We start from the raw sequence: 23,516 nt of genomic DNA, 5'->3' as shown, positions 1-23,516 counted from the left end.
TCAAAGTCTAACCCAAAGTTTGCTCCTTTTTCCATTATCAACTTAGCACAAACTAAGAGGAAACAGAACAAAGCAAATGAAAAAGAAAAAGGCAAGCAATGGGAAGGAAACGGCTAGGAGGATATGCCTGGAATTGACCCTGAAATAGCTCAACACCACGTTGATACCCATAACCACATGGCGTCCGTCAAGCAAAAATTGAGAAGAATAAGGACTGAATGGCTTTTAAAGATCAAAGAAGAAGTCACTAAACAACTAAAGGTAGGATTCATCAAACCCAAAAGCCAAGCCAAATGGACAGCCAATGTCGTGCCTGTACCTAAGAAGGATGGAAAGGTAAGGATGTGTGTGGATTTTAGAGACTTGAATAAGGCATGCTTTAGGGATGACTTTCCCCTCCCCCACATTGATGTCTTAGTGGATAACACGGCGGGAAGTGTCTTGATGTCCTTCATGGGTGATTTTTCTGGATACAACCAAATCAAGATGGCTCTTGAAGATATGACCAAAACCACTTTCACTACCGAATGGGGAATCTATTGCTACACGGTAATGTCGTTTGCCCTCTCTAAGGATGACTTTCCCCTCCCCCACATTGATGTCTTAGTGGATAACACAGTGGGAAGTGTCTTGATGTCCTTCATGGATGATTTTTCTGGATACAACCAAATCAAGATGGCTTCTGAAGATATGACCAAAACCACTTTCACTACCGAATGGGGAATCTATTGCTACACGGTAATGTCGTTTGGCCTCAAAAATGGTGGGGCAACTTATCAACGGATGGCTATGGACTTGCTACATGATATGATGCATAATGAGGTAGAGGTGTATGTTAATGATATGATAGTGAAGTCCAAGGATAGAGAAAGTCACACCACAAACTTAAGAAAGCTACTCGAGAGGATCAAAGAGTATAGGTTGAGGTTGAACCCACAAAAGTGCACCTAAGGAGTAACCGCTGGAAAATTGTTAGGATTCCTAGTGAGCGACAGAGGGATAGAAGTTGACCCATCCAAGATCAAAGCCATATTGGGGATGCCTCCACCCAAAAGTGAGAAAGAGATTAAAGGTTTCTTAGGACAGCTACAATACATTAGTCGGTTCATTGCCAAGCTCACCTTCACTTGTGAGCCCATCTTTAAACTCCTAAGAAAGAATAAACCACACACATGGAATGATGAATGCCAAAAAGCCTTTGAACTTATCAAGGAATATCTCCTCCACCCACCTATCCTAGTGCCTCTACAACATGGAAAACCTTTACTCTTATATCTCTCCATCATAGGGGATGAAGTATGCTTGCACAAGAAGATAATGAGAAAAATGAAAGAGTTATATACTACTTAAGTAAGAGATTCCATGATTATGAGACTAGATACACTCCCATAGAAAAGTCGTGCTTTGCACTTGTTTGGACCATACAGAAATTGAGACATCATTTTACCCTTCCAAATATGGGTAGTCACAAGAATGGATCCATTGAAGTACCTCTTCGAGAAGCCCGCTTTGAGTGGGAGGTTGTCAAGATGGTTGATCTTATTGGCAGAATTCAATTTAAAGTATGTGACTAGGAAAACTATTAAGTGTCATGTCAGATTTTTGTGCAGAGAATCCTATAAAGGGGGAAGATGGCAAAGAAGACTTCCCAGACGAGGACATTTTGGACGTTAAGTTAGGGACATGGAAGATGTACTTTGACGGAGCCGTAAATCAATATGGGAATGAGATAGGAATACTATTGATCACTCTCGAGGGATCTCACATACCTTTGGCAATCAAACTAAAAAGCAACTCACATACCTTTGGTTATAGCCCAAACGCAAAAGTTATAGAAAGTGAAGGAAGAACACTTGAAACCTTATCAGCAATATCTAGAGGATTTGACCAAGACCTTTGACAGAATTGAATACATAATCATTCCTAGAGTTCAAAATCAATTTGCAGATGCCTTAGCTACTTTAGCCTCCATGGTTAAGATACTTGAGGAAGTATGGATAAGACCCTTGGAGATTGAGGAAAGTTATGAGGAAGTGCACAAGAGGAAGAACGAAGCTTCAATAATGGCCATAGAAGAAGAGGAAGTCCTATGGTATTATGAAATCATGAAATTCTTGGAACTAGGGGTGTATCTGGATGGTGCCAATAAGAGAGACATCGTTCCATTAGAATGATGGCAACCCTATACATCCTATGTGGAAGGCAACTCTATAAAAGGTCCTATGATGGAGTACACCTTCGTTGTTTGAAGAGGGAAAAAGCTGAAAGGGTAATGGAAAAAGTTCATCAAGGAATTTGCGGCCCTCGTATGAATGGAAGAATGTTAGCAAAGAAGATTCTAAGGATAGGGTACTAATGAAATACGATGGAGACTGATTGTGTGGACTATGTGAAAAGTTGCTATGATTGTTAAATACATGCCAACTTGGATCATGTTCTGCCTAGTGAGTTGTGTAGCATGACCTCTCCATGGCCATTTTCAGTTTGGGGCATAGATGTGATTAGAGGGATAGCTACTAAAACTTCAAATGGGCATAAGTACATTCTAGTGGCAATTGACTACTTCATTAAGTTGGTGGAAGCAACCTCTTATTCTGTGTTGAAAGCTAAGCATGTGCCTCAATTCTTAGAAAACAACATCATATGTTAGTTTGGGGTACCCCAAGAGATCATTTCCGATATTGTTTCCAACTTTGAAAGCGAAGTTCGAAGGGTAATAGAAGAATATGGCATTGAGCACCACAAGTCTTCGCCACATCGACCATAAGCTAATGGAGCCATAGAAGCAGCCAATAAGAATGTGAAGAATATCCTAGCCAAGATGATAGTGACATACAAAGATTGGGCTAAGAAACTTCCATTTGCCCTATAGGATTGTAGAACTTCTATTTGAGAACCGACTGGGGTAACACCTTACTTTTTAGTCATGGTAGTGAGGCGGTGCTTCCTATTGAGGTGGAAATACAGTCTTTGAGGATGTTGGCATAGACTAAGGTCCTAGAAGAGGATTGGGCTAAGGCGAGATATGAATAATTAACTTTGATAGGTGAGAAGAGAGGTAGGGCACAATACCACATACAAGGATACCAAAAAAGGGTTGTTTGAGCATTTAACAAGAAAGTGAAACTGAGAAACCTTAAAGAAGGAGACTTGGTCCTAAAGGTGCTTAGAGATGAAACTTTTGATTCGAGAGGGAAAATGAAGCCTAGGTGATCAGGGTCTTTTATCATTAAAAAGATCATGTCTGGAGGCGCTACAAGAATCATAGATTTGGATGGAGAAGAGATGTTTGCCCCATTAACAAGGATAGACTCCGAAAATACCACATTTAAAAGAAAAAGGCCAGCTAGGTTGAAAACCCGAAAGGGCGGCCTCAGCAAAAGTTAAGGTAAAAGAACTTCGCTAGATTGAAAAATTGAAAGGGCGGTCTAGGCAAAAGTTAAGGGGAAAGGACTATGGGCATGGCAAAAATTTCTCAAAGGATGTCATGGGCAAAAATTACATGCCAAAGAAAAAAGAAAAAAAATGAATAAATAATATGACAATAAGCAAAGATAATAAAAAGGGAAATTCTTTCATTGCTCAACTTAAAAGATAATAATTTTTTTCTCATAGGGGATTTGGAATATTCCAATCTCTTATTAAATTCAAATACAAAAACATAAGAATCATAAAGTGCAGAAAAGTAAAACATGGGGCACATCAAGGTGATCACTCAGTCCTTCTTATCTTCTTGCTAGTCTTCATGTGAGCCTTCTTATCCTTCATAATCCACTTCATGTCATCCTTCAACCATTGCTTGTAGCTTGTAGTAGGGTAGATGTATTTGTGAGGGACAATGTCTTTTATCACCCTACGAATTGGCCAAGCTTTAGTAATCCTATCCAAGATCCTATCAGTGAACACTACAGTATGGAAAGTGCCCCTATTAGTAGGAGCTCCTTGACGCTCTCTAAATTGCCTTGAGATACGATAAGTGGAGTAGTAAGAACAGCAACAAAGCCCCAACTAGAGTCACACAATGGTCCTTGCAGCAGCTATGGACCATGCTTGAGATATGCCACCATTCCACAACTAACTAGACATCAGTCTCCTTGAGGTGACCCATGAGCTCCATGTATACTTTAAAGCACAAAACTTCTCGAAGCTAGCAGTCCCTAAGATGCCTAGGAAGGTAGGTGCTGAGGGACATAGTAGGAGGGTAGAGCAACCGAAGCCTCTCTTGTAGCCATATCTGAAAAAGAAAGAAGAGAAGAGAAGAAAGGGAGAAAAGGAAAAAGAAAAAAGACAAAAAGTGGAGAGCATGAGTGGAAAAAATAATAATGAAAGATGATATAAGGTGCCTCAATGGGTTGAGAACCTAGGCAAAAGTTAGGGATCATACCTGAAGAAGAAGAGGACTCCCCACAAAATAGCTTGCTTCCTTCCTTTAAAAGGCATCCAAACCATTGAGGGTTTTTGCCAAGATCAAGTCCACTAGATTGCCCTTCTTTAGCTCATAAGCCACCATACACATCCGAAGGTCCACATAAGATGATTGTTGAACCAAGAAATACCTTACAAGGGCACATAAGCAAAAGACACAAAGGTAGTATGATAGTGGCCTCTCACCCTCAGGAAGGCCTGAAACGGAAAAGTAGTCAAAGGCCAACCTAAGGTTGAGTTTGCCAAAAACACACTACCTATTAGCTGTGGATTCAGGGACACCCAACACCACTCGTAGCAAGGAAGGAAGATCCCCACCTATGGTAGGAAAGATAAGGTTATCAATCTTCAGTTTGCCCATGATAGCAAAGAATTCCTCCATAATGGGGCGTAGTTCTATTCCGTTGAAGCGGAATACATGCCGAGAAGGGACCCAATAGTTGGCAGCAGCATGAAGAAAGGGCTCATCCACCCTAATTTGATGATAAGGAAAGATGCAAGAAAGGCCATAGGGAGCAACAAAATCTTTGAAATCAGGACCAAACTTCCTAATCCAAATGGAGACATCAAAAGGAGAGTTTTCTGCCATAAGTAGACCTTAAAAAAGTGTTCTCTAGGTTGAAAATATGGTGGTGAGGGTTTTGGACCTAAATGGCCACTTTTATACCTAAGTAAGTTGGCTAGGGTTTTCTAATTCATGGCCCACGTGCGCAGAGTTAACCCTGCGTACACAGAGTCAAAGCTGCGTACACAGAGTCAAAGCTGCGTACACAGGCCCATTTCCACGTACGCAAGATGCTTGGTAGAGGACCATGTGCCCCTGTTTTGAGCAGAGCTTTTCCACTTCAAAGCATTCCTAAGGTTCCTGTGACTTAAAGAATCATTCAAGATACACCCTAGGCAAGATTCCAAGCATTAAAAAAGCAAAGATTGTATAGAAACATACAATTTATCATTGTACTTGTAAATTAAATGCTAAGTTCCAATCAAAAGCATAAATGTAAAAAGATATTCTTAATACAAATCCTTTGTCTCAAACTTAATCCAAATGTTTCCTAAGGGAATTGAAAAACACTAAAAAGCAAAAGGAAACAAAAAGAAAAGTTGTGTGTTGTGTGTGTATATATGCTATGACTACAAGTAATCAATGGTACCGCCTCTTCCTTGGTTGGTAGCTAGGAGTTGCCTCCGAGTCCTCCTCCTCGCCACCACCACTGCCACCACCATCATCATCATCATCATCACCCCTACACGGGTGGACTACTCCTCCAAGGCCATACAACTCCCTTAAATAGTTGGTCACCTCCAACTTAAGATTTCCAACCAACCACACTAACTCCTCATTCTCTTGAATAGTGGATTGCAATTGGAAAGAAGAAGGGTTAGTAACTGGAACAAGAAAAGAAACGGCAAAGAAGGAAGAGCAAAAGGAAGAAAAAACTCACCGCTCGAGTGTTGGGAGGGAAAGGATAGCCCATGACATTGGGATTACGGAGCACAACATGCTCTCGAGCAAAGTCATCCGCTCCATAGGCATAAACTGTCCAAGGGATATGTGGAGGATCTATAGGCTCACTAGCAACAGATTCCACCTATTACAATTCCTCATATTAGTAGTCATTACAAGCTAAGAGAGAAGAAGGAAACAAAGAACAAGAGTTTGAACATAAACCTAAATAGTGAGCAAAGGCATGAGGCGAGTGATAGTCCAACCCCTTAAAAAGCTGCTCGACATAGGAAAGACCACTCCCCCCATGTATTGTACTTAGCATCAGTCATGGAGTGTAGGGCAAGCATGAACTTAAGAAGGTCCCTCAAAATCTGTGGGTCATCCATACCTACCAACTAGCACCGCACCATTTTCGCCAAGTATAGAGCCCTCAAGCCCGCTCCTTCAAAAGGTTGGGTGATCTCTGAAGCAACGAGAGTGGCAGGCTCGAGAAGTAGGAAGGGGCTGGCCGGCTCATGGGGTCCAGTTAACCTATAAAGACATGAGGTTAGAAGAAAGACATCCTAAGAAGAAGGTATGAAGAAGCGTGAGAAACTAGAACTACTGAACTTACCTCATCAGAAGTCAACCTAGCAAGGTGGGCCCTCACTTGGTGGAAGTTGTTTAGAACTAGGTCAGTACCTGGAGTTATAAGGCCATACCTAATCACCCATCACTACAAAAAGAAGCACAAACCATAGGTTGGATTCAAGATAATAGTTTGCAAGATGATAGACGCAAGATAACAGATGCAAGTTTTCAAGGCCATACAATTTACAAGACTACGAACTACAAGTGAAAGTGAAAGTGAAAGAGTGAAAAGATAGCTGGCCTCAAGTAGCTTCTAAGGCCCCACAAGCTACTGTAAAGTGCCCCGGTTGAGAGTGTCAAGGGTGGAGTAAAGTTAAAGCAGACATGCTTGCCCCCAGTTGGCCCTTCATGCCTCCCTAAAATCCTAGAAAAAGGTTAGCCACCTTAAAGATATTGTTTGCCCACCATTGGCAAAGAGGTAGGCCCCCATCAAATGGAGAAGGAGTCACAGTCATCTCCTGCTCGGCGATGTGAAAGGTGTGGGTAGTGTCCCACCACCTCTCGATGAGGCACTATACTAGGGTAGCACTCACAAACTTCTTCAAAAGGAGACCGATGATAGGCTCAAAGCCCGCCTCCCAAACATAGCCTCTGGTTTCAAGGTTGAGCAAGTTGAACCATTCCACCACCTTATTTGTGCTTCCGCTGCCAGCATAATGTGTTGATGACTGCAAAAAGAAAGATGTCATTAGATTCATGATTCAAGAGAGATTCAAGAAATATGGTGTTTTGATGCGAGAATGAAGATGAAAAGAATGATATAGTAATAACAGGATGCAAAAATGACAAGAATGTGTGTTAGAATTGCATATAGAAGTGAAACAGTTGAAAAGAAGTAAAAATGGGCAGAGTAAGGCTTCTACCTGGCGTCTCACGTACGTGGGTCAAAGCCCATGTACATAGACAAGACCTCACATATGCAGGTCCATTCCTATGTACGTAGAGCCTTAAGAACATACCTGCATACGCAAGAACAGAGCTGCATATGCATGAATACAAGTTGCATACACAGGCCCGAGCCCACACACGCAAGAACACAAACAAAAGCAACTCTTTGACATTTACAAAAAAGCATCATCCAAAATCAATCTTAGACATGTTCCTACCCCTCCTAAGGTGTCAGGTTTTCATCTAAACCCATCCCTCAACAAAACCTAAGAATTTACATAGCAAAAGACACATTTGAACCAAAGATTAGAAAGGAACTTGAAAATGAGAAAAAAAAATGAAAAACTTACCGATTCACGCGTGGGAATGTGATTCTCTAACCAATATGTCAATGGTTGAGGCCCTGCCAACCTCATGGCTCCACTCCAATGGGTGAGACTAAAGGCATTCGTAGCAAGGTCATGGGAGGATTTCGTGGCCTTGGGTGCAATTGGAGGAGATGATGAGAGGAAGAGAAAATGAGGAAATGAGAGAGTTTGAGAGAATGAGAAAGTCAGGAGGTGTGAGGAAAAGAAAGGGGAGAGAGAGGTTTTTGTAGAGAGAAAACAGATAGGAGTTATGAAAAATGTGAAGGGGCGAGGAAGATGAAGAGAATGAAGAAGAAGAAAGAAAAGAAATGGTCAGTAACCGTTGAAGAAATGAAAAGGCAGGAACACACATGATAGTTAAACTACGTGAAGTTTAGTCATGAACAATAAAAAAATTAAAAAAAAAAATTTGAGGAAGGGGCATCTCAAGGTTCCCACAACTAAACATAAATTATCAAAAAAAAAAAAAAAAATTCCCCAATGGATTAACCATATTAGAATAACCCCCAACAGATCAAGCATATCAGAATAATCCCTAGTGGATCAAGCACATCACGGACTATTCTCAGTGGTTCAAGCACCTCAAGAACCTTCCCTCAGCAGATCAAGCATGTCAAATACCATACTCAATAAGGAAACAAAAGACTCTTCCTCAACACTCCAAGCATCTCAAGCAAAACATCCCCAATAAAGGAAGCAGAAGATTCTTCCTCAAATGTATCAAATGTCATCCCCATAGAGGAAGCAGAAGACTCTTTCTCAATGATCCAGGCGTATCAAGCATCATACTTATGGAGGAGGCAGAAGATTCCTCCCTAATAGGCCCAAGTACATAAGCAAGTCCCTAGTAAGGAAGTAGAAGATTCTTCCTTAAAGTATCCCTAATAAAGAAGTAGATGACTCTTCCCCAGTGAGTCCCATATATCAAAAATCCCCAGCAAGAAAGCAGAAGATTCTTCCTTAAAATCCTCATGTAAACCATGAAGGAAGCAGAAGATTCTTCCCCAGTGGATCACACATCTATACTACTCTTTACAGAGTCCATCCATACTACTCCTCGATGAGTTTCTCATCTCCAAGCAATAGGTAAAAGATTCCTCCCCATGCACATCCACTCCTTAGCGAGTTTTTCACTATCCCAAGTGGATCCTACTAGTGCACATATTCTTCGAGAATTAAACATGCAAGCACGATAGAAAAATGTAGAGATAGTGATAGAGAAAAAGGCCAAGGCAAACTTAAGGCAAGAGCCTTACCCGACAAGGTAAAGAAAGAAGTGAAGAAGACAAGAGGAACAAGTCACTCGAAGAAGTTTGAGGCAAGAGCCCCAGATGGACACCACAAAGACTATATCCTTTTGTTATTTGTTGTGTTAGCTCGCAAGAGCACCATTGTTTATTTTCTTTTTTTCTTTTAGTGACTCTAGGGTAGTGAGTCATTTGCCATTTGCTTACAAGTGGCAAAATAGGTTCTAGGATAGTGAAATTGTCGTTGCTTGTTTCCTGAGCAACAACTGTGGGACTTTAGACATCCAAATCCCACACAGCTATGCAGAGTTGCACCTCGCCTCATGTATGCGTGATGTATGTTGTGTGTGTAGGTTGGGCTCAAGCCATACGTCGAAATCAAATGTTTTGTCTCTTATTCTTTTGATTCCATTAGCACAACTTACAAATCAAAAGAGGGGCATTTGTAGACACTGCATTTTGTACCCCTTACGACTTGGGCCCCCATTCTCCAATAATGCTCAAACTTTAAGGCCTAAGGCCAGTTTAGGGCCCAATTAGATATTAAATTGACTTGAGAAGTGTTAAAATGGAAAATATAACCTTTTTAATGAGCAAAAATTTATTTTTGGAAATAAATTGACCAAAGTAACCCTCAACCTGCGTACGTGGGTTATGACGTGAGCCACTACATGCATACGCAGGCACGATCCTACGCACATAACTAGGGTTTCAGAAGCATAAGAAATGTAAGTTTTCTGTAATAATGGCTGAAGTTTGGAACAAATCCCACATCGTCTAGGAGCTGCTCCAAATCCTATCTTTTCAACTATAAAAAGCCTTACATAGTACTTTTTCAAAACACACAAAAATCCTACAGGAAAAATCTAAGATTCACTAGAAAATAGTGAATCAAAAGGGAGTTTTTTCACAAAACACTCTCAAGTCATTTTTATTTGATTGAGACCTTTTCTGGCCCCAATCTTTTGAGTTTAAGATTATTAATCACTTTTTCATTGAATTGTGATAGATTTGACTGAGGAGAATGGTAAAAAATGGTACTCTGTTTCTTTTGTTTAGTTTACGTTTATATATGTTTGTTTAGGTTAGTTTTAGGTTTTCCTAATGTTTTTAAACGTGCTAGGTTGTTAGATTTTACATTTTTTTTGTTGTTGTTCTTTCTGTGTTGATTAGGGCATTTGGTTAAGGATCTACGTATGCATGATCTAGCTTGCGTGCGTAGGCTAAACTCATGCGTACACAGGCTGAAATCATGCATACGCAGACCTATTCTAGCGTGTGTGATGCCAATACCCAGAAAACCCTAATTTTTGTTTGTTTTGTTTCTGTCTTCACATGTTTGTCTACATAGCCTCATTTTCACATGTTTTAAGCCACATAAAATATTTGCTCACCTTGTTAACATGCTTGTTTGTTATCACATGTTACAATTAGGGTTTGTTTAGTTTTTTTTTTTTTTTTTTTTGATGACATGCCATTCATTTATATGCTCATGCATTGATGCAATAGGTGCTGTGTTACTGAGAGGTGAGTGAAGGGTAAGTCATGCATTAACAATGATCATGCATTTATGTTGAGCATTCTTAGATGTTTGATTAGGGTTTCTAATATGTTAATGTTTCTTTTTGTTTTGATATGTTTTGTATGATGATATGTTTGCTGCCATGTTTGAGGCTGCTGCCTTGTTTAGATGCATGCTAGGGTTTTGCATTATATGAATGCTAGGGTATTCTTTTGTGTGTTTAGTTCTCTTTTATTTGGATAGATGGATAAGTATGCTTTGTTTGGGATGAAAGATGTCATGTTGTTTGTTAGATGCATGTTAGTGTATGTGTGAGTCTAGAATACAAGTGTTTAGATAGTTTTTAATAAGGTTAAGACATAGGACACAACGATAGGAGGCCAACCTTAGGGTTGGGCAATCTCGGATGCCTAACACATTCCCTAGAGTGTACCTAAACTCTAAACCCAAACTCTAGTAGTAAGATCTAATGCCCTTCCTCGAAAGGACACTATATTCATGGTTCCTAGACCATATAACTAGGTGGTTACTCCGACACTTTCTGTTGTGTCCACAGGCATCGCAAACGCTAGAACAGGTCTACGTGCGCATGAGTTTAGCCTGCGTGCACAAGCTAGATCATGCATACACATGCTAGATCATGTGTACGCAGATCCTTATCTAGAAACCCTAATCAACACAAAAATAGAGCAGAAACAAAACAAAAAAAAAAATGTAAAATTTAGCAACCTAGCATGCTTAAAGACATAAAGAAAACCTAAATTAACCTAAACAAACAAAAATAAATGTACACTAAACAAGAGAAGCAGATTAAAACAAAGATTAAGGCAAAAAAGAAAAAGAAAAAGTTTTCAAAGCATACCTTAAAGAAAATGCTCCTAGACTTGATTTTTTACTGTTCCCCTCAGTCAAATCTTTCACAATTCAATGAAATAGTGATTAGTAATCTTAAACTCAAAGGATTAGGGCAAGAAAATGTCACAATCAAATAAAAATGACTTGAGGATGTTTTGTGAAAAACTCCCTTTTGATTCACTATTTTCTAGTGAATCTTAGATTTTTCCTGTGGGATTTCTATGTTATGAAAATGTACTATGTAAGGCCTTTTATAGTTGAAAAAAATGAGGTTTGGAATGGCCCCCAAACGATGTGGGATTCATTCCAAATCTTAGCCATTATTGTAGAAAACTTGCATTTCTTATGCTTTTGAAACCTTAGCTACATACGCAGGAATGTGCCTACGTACATATGCTTTAGCTTGCGTACGCAGGTTGCAACCCACATATGTAGGCCGAGGGCTGCTTTGGTCATTTTATTTCCAAAAATATATTATTTTTGGAATTGAACAGCGATCGAGACATCCAGAGACTCCAAGATTATTTTCTTACCATTTTCGACCGATCAAGCCAAAGTTTCAATCAATCGAAAATGCTGAATTTCGAATTTCCACTTAAAAAATTCCAAAACTTGAATTTTCACTTTATGAAACCATATTCTCCAAATTCAAACATCATTATTACAACCTATCATTGTATATACCTATATATACAACAACACATCCCATAATTCTTCCAAGAATTAGGTTCAAGTATCCAAGAAATTAAAGGTAAAATGGAGTCAACAACACTAGCCTAAAGGGCTACACCAAAGGCACCAAGAAAACTACAAAAGACAGTGCTGGAGTTGTGTTTAAATGATTCAAGTGTGGGGAGGTTGGGCACAAGGTTGTTGAGTGCAAAGGAACAACCAAATCAAAATCTTCTATCCCAAACCCTCTGTAGCACCTTATGCTCCACAAATCAAAATAGGTCACCTGTTCATTAATTCCTAATTTTATGCTATTTATTTCATTTACCAAAAATAAATAGAAAACAAAAATCCCAACGCATATTTTTCCCACCACCACCACCACCACCACCACTAACCACATCGGCACATCCTAATCTAACTCGCTGGCTCCACTTTCAATTCAGCTACAACAATTGTTAGATCTCAACAGATATTCATTCCACCACCACCACATCCATTTTGCTACAACTTTAGCTCTTGAAACCATCGTGTCGTTCATTTCCTAATAATTGTTTTGGATGTCTTTTGTATTTCATGAAATTTGGATTTTAGACATATTTGGGTTGGGGTCTCTTCCAGTTGCCATTAGGGAAGCAATTTGTCAGTTTGGATATTAGAAAATACTTTGGGTTGGGGTTTCTTCTCTTGTAATCGGTGGCTAACTATTACAATATTTTAATATCTATGGTGTCCGCAACTTGAAAATTTGTCAAACCATCAAGCATTTCTCATTAGTAGGTGATTTGTTTCTTTCTAATCTGTTACCTATATATTGTAGTACTTTAGCCTGCAAATTTTTTTTCTTCTTCTTCTTTTTTCTTGTGTTGTGAAAGCATTCGTCGATGTTCAAATTAGCTTTAGATCTGCCTAGACGGCTAGACTTGGTGGCGTTGCCATGGTTGTGACTGGAGTTCATAGCATCGGCAGTCACATGTCAATGGCGTTGGGTGGAGGCTGGTGATCATGGTTGTGGGGATGAATATGCTTTGGGGCTTTTCCTTTTCCATTTATTTTGTGTAAATGAAACAAGTGTTGCCTAGTTGTGTTTGATCTAGATGATGAACTGACCCGAAATGATGTTGCGTGGTTTTTAATGGAGATTTTCTGAGGCTTAGTCCATGGAGTGGAGGCTTAGGCCGATAGGCCTACGCATGATATAGAAACCGTTGTTTTGGTGATTAGGGTTTTTTGAAGTAGTTTTTGAGAAAGAGAAAAACTATACTGCCGTACTTTGTATTTTTTCCCTGATAATAGTGAAATCTCTACAACTCCGTGGACGTAGGCAAATTACCGAACCACATAAATACTATCTTGTGCATGTGATTATTATTATTTTTTTGGTGTGTGTTTTCTCTATTTTGTTTCTCATAGGTTTGGGAATTTTGTGTTAATTCCTTACAACAAGTAGCATAAAATTAGGAATTAATGGACAAATGGCCTATTTTGATTTGTGGAGCATGGGGTGGTATAGAAGATTTGAACTCGGAACAACCAATGTCTCGCATTGTAAAGTAAAGCCTTTATTGGGACATCTATAAGAGTTATTAAATAAAATAACTATTTTTGGCAGTTAAAATGTACATGCAAATTTAAAATTAAAAAAAAAAAAGTTTTCTCTTAAGCAAACTTTTCATAACAAAAAAAATCAATGCAAGTAAGAACTGATTGAGAGACCACACATCTTGGACACCATGTAAAAAAAAGTTTTCTCAGGATACTATCTACTTCTTGTCTTTGATTTTTATTACATCAAGGCTCACTTTATATTCTTTATTCTGGAATTCAAAGTTGTATTTTCATTACTACTTATTTTTGTATGAGACGCAAAACTTCTAAGACATTTGAAAGGTAATTTTTCCCACTGCTTGATGATGTGAATTAATGTCATCCATCCTTGCTAGAACACTGTGCTATTGTTGTTGATCGAAAACAGTAAAAACAAATTGAGTTATATAACCCTTTTTTTTTTTGAGAGAGTTTTAACTTATAGCGTCCGCTCCTAATAATAGCTCTTTATCATCAGACCAAGACACCAATCAGTTTTTGGTGTAGACGGGTTTTACCAGTAAAGACAAATCGAGTTATATAACCTTGAGTGAAGTTATAGTGTACTTTTGTATTAGAACTCATTTCCTTTCACTTGTGTGTGTTTGTTTCTAAAAAGAAAAGAAAAAAGAAAGAAAAAGAAAGAAAGAAAGAAAGAGTTACGCAACCTCATGCAATATTAACCATATTGCAATTAGCTTTGCCGTTTATCCTCATAAAATAATAAATAAATAAATAAATAAATCAACCATATAGCAATTAGCAAATAGTACAACTTTACTATTTTATCTAAACAAAAGGAGAGAGGAATGGGGATTTTTCTACAAACGTGATATGTGGCACAAAGTATCTTCCTGTTCAATAGTTTATTTACCAGGGTGCAGCTTGTGTCCAGTGGAAGTTTCCACTGGACACGTTGGATAGTGGACATGTGTCCACTCTTGGACATGTGTCCAAATCTGGACGTGTCCAGTGGAAATTTCCACTAGACAAAAGCCTTGCCCTATTTACCAAACCGTGGAGTCATGGACTTAGCCTAGGATACCTCTTTTACAATGATAACTTTGTCCCACACAATGAATAGCACTCCACTATATATGTAAGTAATTTCTTTGTAGCATCATGATCTTGGAGCATTTCTTTTACTACAATATTTTTTTTCTTTCATGAATCCATATAATACTCTCATATGTTTCTAAAATTCAAATAACATGACTTCAAGAGCAATTTTTAAGGTGGAAAAAGAATTAAAGAAATATGTATTCTTTGTTGACTAGTTAGAACTTTGTAATTTGACGTCCCGTTCAGATCGTCACAACATGATAATTATTTTATGACTAAAATATTATAAGGGCGTGTATATAAAAAAACATTGACTGCATTAGTAATTGTTGTACACATGCTGACAATTAGATGGTGAAAGATATTAATAAAATTTTAATACTTCAAGAACTAAGTTGAATTGATAGTTTAGAGATATTCGGGGAATTTTTTTTTTTGATAGTTTAAAGCTAAAACTGAAATATGATGACACATAGTTAGTGGTTAAGTATTTTCCCTGTTTTCATTGTTTATCAACTGAAAGTTTTTCATCCAACCTTTATCTACTCAAAAGGTTCACTTTACAAGTATAAGTGCTTGTGGGGTATGGAGGATAAGGGCCGGAGTTCAAATATCCAGAAGTGAATTTCACACACATATACACTTAGATTAAGTTAGAGTAGAATTTCTATCTTATATTCAAAAAATAAAAGAAAAAAAAATAGATAGAGAAAGAAAAAAAAAAAAAAAAGAATGATAAGTATTACTATAGTACAAATGAACATTCATGCAACTAAACGAAACATCTTGCCAGTGAATTAGAGAGAGAAAGAGAAAAAGAAAAGAAAAAAAAAAGAGTGTGGGGGGCAAGGGCCGGAATTCAAATCTTCAGGAGTAAGTTTTACACACATATATACTTAGATTAGGTTAGAATAAAATTTCTATCTTATATAAAAATAATAATAAAAGAAAAAAAAGAGAGAGAAAGAGAAAAAGAAAAGAAAAGAAAGAGTGATAAGTATTACTACAACACAAATGAATATTCACGCAACTAAACGGAACATTTTGTCACTGTCTGATTATGAATTCAACTTTTAAATAGGGTATGCAAGGGGTGGTTTGTCAACAAGGAATATTACTTTCTAAAGTGGGTGAGTAGGATTACTTTCTTTTAAAAAATAATTAAATAGTAGAGGAGGGAAGCAAAACTCGAATCACATATATTAGACATCATAAAAAATGTCATTACCACTAAACACCTAATAGTATGTTTGCTTTCCAAAGATTTTTAGTTGTTCTACTAACATGGCTGGATGGAAATTGGAGTTATTCAATAATGCTAGTAGTACATACTTTCACATACACTTTATCACAATTGTTTAACATGACAAATTGTGATTTGTGAGTGGTGGAAAAAAATGATGTATCTATGTGATAGTGATAGATCTATTACACTTTATCACGATTGTTTAACATGACAAATTGTGATTTGTGAGTGGTGGAAAAAAATGGTGTATCTATATGATAGTGATAAATCTGTTATATAAAATAATTGTGGCAAAGTGTGTGTATTGTGTAAAAGTGTACAGTAGTAACATTATTGATATTTCTTACCCAATCCAAAGGAGGAAGCTTCAAGTTCAAGGTTATCCCAACGTAAGCCCACACCTTACGCATTGTCATTTGTCAGTTCTATATATAAGTTCTGATGGATGATTCCATCTCTTAAAAATAATGGTTAATGATGTCTTTTTCTTCACTAATAAAAAGCTATAAATCTTAGAGTGGACAACATTCAACATTACGATGGAAAGTGGAATGAATGCAAATAAAAACCATCATATTCATTAATAATCCAAAGCAGAATAAGACTCAATGGGGCCACGTTATAGAAGACATTAAGAAAGCCAGTTCTTGTTTGCAAGTTTGTAGTTTCTGTCATGTTAGTAGGGGGTAATAGTTTAGCCTAATCCCTTGCTAGAAGAGCAATTTTAACTGCTGATACAGATGTGTGGTTAGAATATCTACCACCGGATTTGTATGATGTTTTCTAGTTTGATTTGCCTTAATAATAATGACTTACCTGTTCCTCAAAAAAAAAAAAAAAAAAAAACAAAACATACCTCTCAAATATGTTTGAAGAATTAACATCACAATCATAGTTGATAAATATGTCCACCAAGATTTGTGAATCAACACATAGCTTCTCAAGAAACCGAAGCACAATCATCTTCTGCTGAAAATTAGGTTGAGCAACATTTTCTAAAACTCTGAGAACAATCATAGGAAAAAATACTCCAATCTCTGCTTTCAATCCAGCTCTAAATCTTGACACCAGACTTATAAAAATGGAGCAAGAAAGTTGGAAAACAATCATAAGCGTCGAAGCACTGTTCTTCAACAATGATAGACACAAGTATTGCTTAATGGCACCTAAAAACCTGGTTCATCACAATCATATTGAGAAGAACGGAAATTTGACATTAGACACTTCATTAGTTGGGAAAGAACACATAAACTATGAATATGTGTTAAAGCAAGAAATGAGTATGAGTATGTCACTTTTCAGCAAAGGCAACTAAAATAATGAAATGCACTTGTGAAGGGAATCAGAATTTCAGAAAAACAAACACTCAAGATATAAGAACCACGAAAAGAGCCAAAATGCAGTTCAGAGAACAATTCGGCTTAGTCTGAATGGAACGCATGTATGAATCTGATTAAACATTGATTTACTACCAAGAATAGCATAGATCATTAAAAAGATAGATTTGTATAGAGCTTTTTTGTAAAGCAACCGTGCTCCAATCATTATAGATAATTCCCAAACCAGGTATCTTGGGCAGGAGATCTGTAGGAAACAAAGTCCAATTTATTTATGCAAAATAATTCAGTGAATGTACAAGATGTAGTAAACAGATTTTCAGAAATTCTTGAAAACAACACAAATATTGTAGTTTAAAAACTTGCTATCTCTTCATATCTAGGGCACATCTTTAGCATACCCCAGTTACAGGTGATAAACCAAGCCCAAAGCCATAATATCTAATAGACTCCCCAACCAAACAATCAACAATAAAACAATTCCTTTGTTGGAACCTCAATTAAAATAAAAGGTCGTTGATGAAATTAACAAAAAATGCACGTTGGGAATGAGTTTAGACCACTTAGGAAAAACAACAAACTTCTTAGTAAGACACTTATCAGTGCTTACAACAACCTGTCTTTGAACCATGAAGCTACCATATCCACCTACTCAAAATACAGCTTTTTGTGAAGTTAATGATACACAATCAGGAACTGCTATCATCATAATCATCAACTTTGTTCTGGAGCTAATCACAATCCCAGCACCATAGACGGTTGAAAAATGTCATAGGAATATGACATATGACAAAAGAAAAATGTCATAGGAATATTATTCCAGCCGACCACATCAAATCTAATTCCTCTAAGATTCTCCATTTGTGGCAAACAAAATCTACATTTTTCCAAAATCTCACTATTAGCAACCATATTCCTAGCAGCTATACTGACCTCAAGAAAAATAAATTCAAATTTTCATCTCAAATTCTAGCATTGTAATTGTTGTTTATAACTAGATATACTGTTGAGTCTAAAACCATGAAACTCTAATTTAATCACAAAACTACATCTTCATATAATTAGTTCACAATTAAAGCACTTTCTTATTGTCTAGCCAACAGTAATACATACATACAACTACAGATTAGACAAGCTATCAATAACATAAACCGGAAACAATTTATGAAACAATAAAGAAAAACCCGAAATGCCACATAGAATCACAAACAATGCATACCTCTCACTAGTCCTAAACACAGCGCCAGCATTCTCCAACAAAATCTTCAACAACTCCAAAGCCACAATCTTTCCCTTCATCAACTGTGGATCTGCCAGCGCCTCCTTTGGAGGTGTCTTCATCGACAACTTGCAAAGCGCCCGGAACACCAAAAACGCATCCCTCCGAAGCTTATTCCCAATCTGAACCTCCAAGTCCTCATCCCTCTCTCCCTCCCCATCCGCCAACTCACCTTTCCTGTCCTCCAATGCCGTCTTGTACATGCTAATCTCCCAATACTTCGCATCCAACATATCCTTATCCGTCGAATCCAACAAATCCGCTGGATTCGTCGTCTCCACCGTCCTAGTTTCGAATGCACCGTCGTGACCGCCCAACGATAACTTCCCAGGCGTACCCGGATGAAAAACTCCGTCAAAGTCCGTCATTATCTTCGTTATAAACCCTTGCACGAACATTGTCATAGAAACGTCCGCATCGGATTTCTCCACCGGTTCCATCAACTCCGCCACCACAATAGGCTGAATCGGCACGGTCGACGAGTCCGCCTCCATTCTCCGGAAAACGATGACCAACATTTGAATCAACGACGCCTTCGCCGTCGTCTGATTCACCACGTTCTTGCTCCCGAGGTAGATATCGTAACACGTCCTCACGATCTGAAGCAAGCAATCCCCATGGATTCGCAGCGAGATCGAGGTCACTGCCGATAACAGCGTCTTGAGAACCAACAACTCCATCTGATCATCGCCTAAACTGTGGCATTTGCACACGGACTCGATCAGATTCGACAGCAGCTTCGCCTCATCGCCGCCGGTCGGGTCCGCCTCGCCGCGGAGATAACCGTGGGCAATCAATTTCTGGATACAATCGGCGGCGGGATCAGCGATTTTGAGCACGCCGGAATTGGCGGCGCTGATGAGTGGACTGAGGATCGACTCGGAATCGGCGAGGGAGTACTCGATTGGCCCGCCGTCGTGGAGCGGACCCGGGCCAGACGAATCGGACTCGGATTCGGGTTCGGGTCCGGTTGGTTCTTCTTGCTCCTTGGGAGGTAGATTGAGCTTTTCGATAACGGATTTGCACTCGTGAGCTAGCTTGGAGTGTTTACGCCACGAAGCGTTTTTGATGATCTTCTCGAGCGCCGGAGATATCACCTGGCTTAGCCGGGAATCGGCTTCCGAAGAAGCCATTCCCGAGTTGAAGATAAGAGCCGGCTCAGCGAGTCAGATCTGTTGCTGAATTAGGAAATGAGAGTGTTTTCTAATTTTTCTTCTTTGTTCTTTTTGGCTATGTGAGTAACGGGGGCGAGTTGACTCAATGAGTCGACGGCGAGTTTGGGCTCCCCGGTTGTGAGTGAATCAGAGAGTCTCATAGAGAGATAGAGTGAACTTAGCTTTGTACGAGAGGGGGTTTGAGATTTAGATCGAGTTTGGTATTATTTTTCTTTTTTTCTTCAATAAAATGACATAAATGTCCTTTGGTTTCTATGTCAGGTGGGGATATGGTAGGGGTATTATAGACAAAATGGGGTTAATTAGCTGTTGATCGGAGGGGGATCGTGGATTATATTATCTCTTTAGCTTTGGCCCTTTGGGTGACTTTCTCGTGATTGGGACTGATGTGTGTTTTTTGTTCTTGCAAATTCAAATGATAAATTGGGAAAGAGATAATGTGCAAAGCTCGCCAAATTGGAAAACGGGATCTGAATTTTGATCAAATACAGGATAATAATTAATGTGTAATGAGTAATGAGTATGAGTTAGAATTAATTTTTTTAATACCGGCTTAATTTAGGAGAATTTTTTAGAGCAGGTGCGAGTTAAGTTGCAATTTTTAAACAAATGCTAATAATAAAAACTTTGCAATTGGCCATCAAGATCTCTTTCAATATATACTATTCTAACAAAAGTTTGGCATGCAGTTTACTCCACAAGTTTAAAGTTCTTATGAAGTTGGAGAAGTAAGGATCGGGTTTAAAATTATAAGAGAGAGTTTTACACACATATACATTTAGATTAGATTAAAGTACAATTTTATATTGTATATAAAAAAACTATTCTAATTATTATAATTAAAAAAAAAACTATTGCTATTTAAAAAAAATAATATATAAATTATGAAATAAAATAGGCGAGGATCCATCTCTAAAGCCTAGGAAAAGACCCAATTAAAAATAGAATAGATGTTAAAAAATCCGCCGTCTCGCTTTCCATGGATGACCCTACAAGCTAAGTATTTTTTTTTTTTTTTTTTGAGGGACTTCCAATAAAGCTAAGTTGGGAAAGAGATAATGTGCAAGCTTGCCAAGTTAGAAAATGGTATCAAATATTGGGGGTTAATGAGTTAGAATTGTTTTTAAAAAAAATAGCTTAATTTAGGATATTTTTAGCGCAGATGCGAGTTAAGTTGCAATTTTTTAAACAAAGGCTAATAATAAAAATTGCAATTGGTCGTCAAGAATTCTTTCAATATGCTATTCCAATTATTAAGAAAAATTAAAAATTATTGTCATTTTTTTCTAATAAGCAAAAATAATATATAAATCAAGGGGAAAAAATCAATAAAGCTTGCGAAAAATACCTAAGCAGAAAACAGAAGAAATATTTAAAGGTCCATCCCTCTTACAATGGATGGCCACAGTAGCTAAGTCCTGAGCTAATTAATTAATGTCTGTTTACGGACAAAAGTCTCAACAAGCAAGGAATTTTAAAGAAGCCAATACACATTGCACAAAAGGAGAAAGAATGTCTAGACTCTAGGGATTGTTGGGAGGCTGAAGCAGAGCCTCCATTATAAACTTAGAGTAGCCTTTAAACATAAAGGTGGTGATGAACCGCCAATTTGAGGACCAAAAGAGCTGTTTGAACTTCTCCACTCTGAGGATCCAATGGGAGTAGTAAAAAATTGGGCAAAAAGCACATCACCAACAACATCATTCCTACATATTGCTCCTTCTATGACATATCCAAGCCTAATTGCAATGTTAAAATTATTTAGGAATGGCAACGGGTCGGGTTCGGGCGGTTTTTTCTATACTTGGACCCGACCTGCGGGTCTTAGCCCGTGGCTCGGACCCGGCCCGTTTACGAAACGGATTTTTTTCCTAGGGCCCAGACTCGCCCCCACCAGGCCCCACAGGCCCAGCGGGCCTCGTTTAGGCCAACCAAATTTAGGCCTAACCCATAAAAAATAAAAATAATAAATAATAAAAAGAAAGGAAGAAGAAGAAGAGAATCAAAGCCTAAACAAAGTAACAAAAATCTAATCACACTTTCCTCTTTTTTCCTCCTGAAAATCCAATATATCAAAACTCACGATTGGACTGCTTCATACAATAGGAAAGTCGATCTTAAAAGTGTAGAGACAGTACATAATTATGTAATTAACAAACCCAAAATCACAAACACAAAAATCCCAAAATCACAAACACAGAAATCATTGAATATGCATATTTAAATAAAAATAATTACAACATTTTCTTGGCTATTTTCTTGCCATCCAAACGGATCCAAGATCTAACAAACCAGCCCATTTTCTCAGCTTCTTTTCTCGGTCGAATTGCTGAGACAGTACAGCAGTTCGACAGATGTTCTTCAACGACAAGTTGTTTGGGAGTTTGGTGGCTTCGAATTCGCTAAGGAACAGTGGGGGTTTCGATCAGAAGGTGAAGGAAATGTTGAGTGCGAAATGTCCGTTGGATGATGTTGCACCTGCATCGCTAGTGTATGGGTTTTTTGGGATTGGTTGGGGCTGTCGTGGTGTGAAGAGCAGAGAGTGAGTGAGGCTTGGTTGTGGCTGTGGGAGAGGAAAGTGAGGCAGTGAGGACTGAGGGAGGCGTGAGCTGCTGCTGAGGGAAATGAGGGATTTAGGGTTAGATTATAGCTATATGTATATATATATATATATATATATATATGGGGGTATTTTTGTAATTTCAGATAAACCAGGTTTTATTCGGGTCGGGTTTTAGGTCGGGTTTCAGATTTTTTTGATAAAACCCATACCCGCTTTGGGTTTTTTTTTTTTTTTTTTAAACTCATACCCGACCCTATTTCTAATCGGACCGAGTAAAACTTGGCCCATTAGGGTCGAACCGGGCCGAGTTCCCGCGGGTCGGGCAAAAATTGTCATCCCTAAAATTATTCTTCACCCATCAAATGGGAAGAGGGAGCCAAGTGTAATGCAGTGGGGACTTTAGGGCTGACCAAGTTGTGAGATGCTCATTATAGGCTTTGTTAATGCCCTATGTTGCAATTTTGGGATTTAGGGAGGTACCTACAAAAGAATTTAGAGGCAAGAAGTGTGAAACTGTGATAGTCCTCTTCTAGTATCTTAAGTAGTATGGAAGGATTAATCAAGAGTTTCTTAATGCCTATAGTGGTCATAGACCCAAGTTTTGAGAGATTGAGAGGTCAAGCCGTTAAGTGAGAAAATTGTGAGATAGTGGTGATGGTGAGAGGGCATTGGATAATGAGGCGGTCAAGTGATTATAAGTGGTGGGAACAAAGCACAAAACTTAGTTCACCCTCGGGCTATCTCTTATGCAAGGCCTCTTTAGTGGGTAAAGCATCCCGAACAATTTCCCATAAAAGCATATTTCAATCTCTCATGAATCTTAGTTTACATAGATGTTTCCAATTCTGTTTGGAAAGGGGGAACCTGCTGGAATTTGATTTATAAGTCTAAATAATAGGCATATTTGACTATGGAATGTGAAATTTAATGAGTTTTTTTTAAGAGATTTAAATCATAAATGTTTTCATTGAAAATATTAGGAAATAAAAGGCAGTTGAATTATAAAACTTTTGAGTTTTTTTTTTTTATATATTTTTTTTTATGAAAGACTCTTGACAATTTAGCGGGTGTGTTTAAAAACAAATAGAATGTATGATCCATCTCATATATATATACACACACACACCATTTGTGGGCTTTTTTTATGGTGGGCTTTTTAATAATTAAATGCAAAACAATGAATATGATGGTTTTTTTTTTTTTTTTTTTT

The 23,516-nt window shown here is 38.1% G+C and overlaps 1 protein-coding gene across 1 annotated transcript; it reads right to left on the bottom strand.

Moving 5' to 3' along the window:
- Nucleotides 1-5,569: 5,569 nt before the first annotated feature.
- On the bottom strand, nucleotides 5,570-20,138 carry LOC112008886 (brefeldin A-inhibited guanine nucleotide-exchange protein 3). Its single transcript, XM_065763567.1, has 5 exons — nucleotides 18,509-20,138; nucleotides 16,809-17,126; nucleotides 6,489-6,576; nucleotides 5,918-6,017; nucleotides 5,570-5,814 (listed from the first exon to the last, which is right to left on the bottom strand). Exons 1-5 carry the CDS (start codon nucleotides 19,699-19,701, stop codon nucleotides 5,570-5,572), a joined length of 1,944 nt encoding a protein of 647 aa, XP_065619639.1. The 5' UTR covers nucleotides 19,702-20,138.
- Between the last annotated feature and the right edge of the window lie 3,378 nt (nucleotides 20,139-23,516).

The sequence above is a fragment of the Quercus suber genome, unplaced genomic scaffold (genome assembly GCF_002906115.3).
Source record: "Quercus suber isolate HL8 unplaced genomic scaffold, Cork oak 2.0 scaffold_514, whole genome shotgun sequence".
Lineage (NCBI taxonomy): Eukaryota > Viridiplantae > Streptophyta > Magnoliopsida > Fagales > Fagaceae > Quercus > Quercus suber.
This window is presented reverse-complemented; position numbering and strand designations above follow the sequence as displayed.

Coding starts and splice junctions, on each gene's coding strand:
- LOC112008886 (XM_065763567.1), bottom strand. CDS start 19,701: ATGGCTTCTTCGGAAGCCGATTCCCGGCTAAGCCAGGTGATATCTCCG. Junction 6,018..6,488: donor CTAGGTTGACTTCTGATGAG/GTAAGTTCAGTA, acceptor GAATTGTAATAG/GTGGAATCTGTTGCTAGTGA. Junction 5,815..5,917: donor TCGAGAGCATGTTGTGCTCC/GTAATCCCAATG, acceptor TTCTTGTTCCAG/TTACTAACCCTTCTTCTTTC.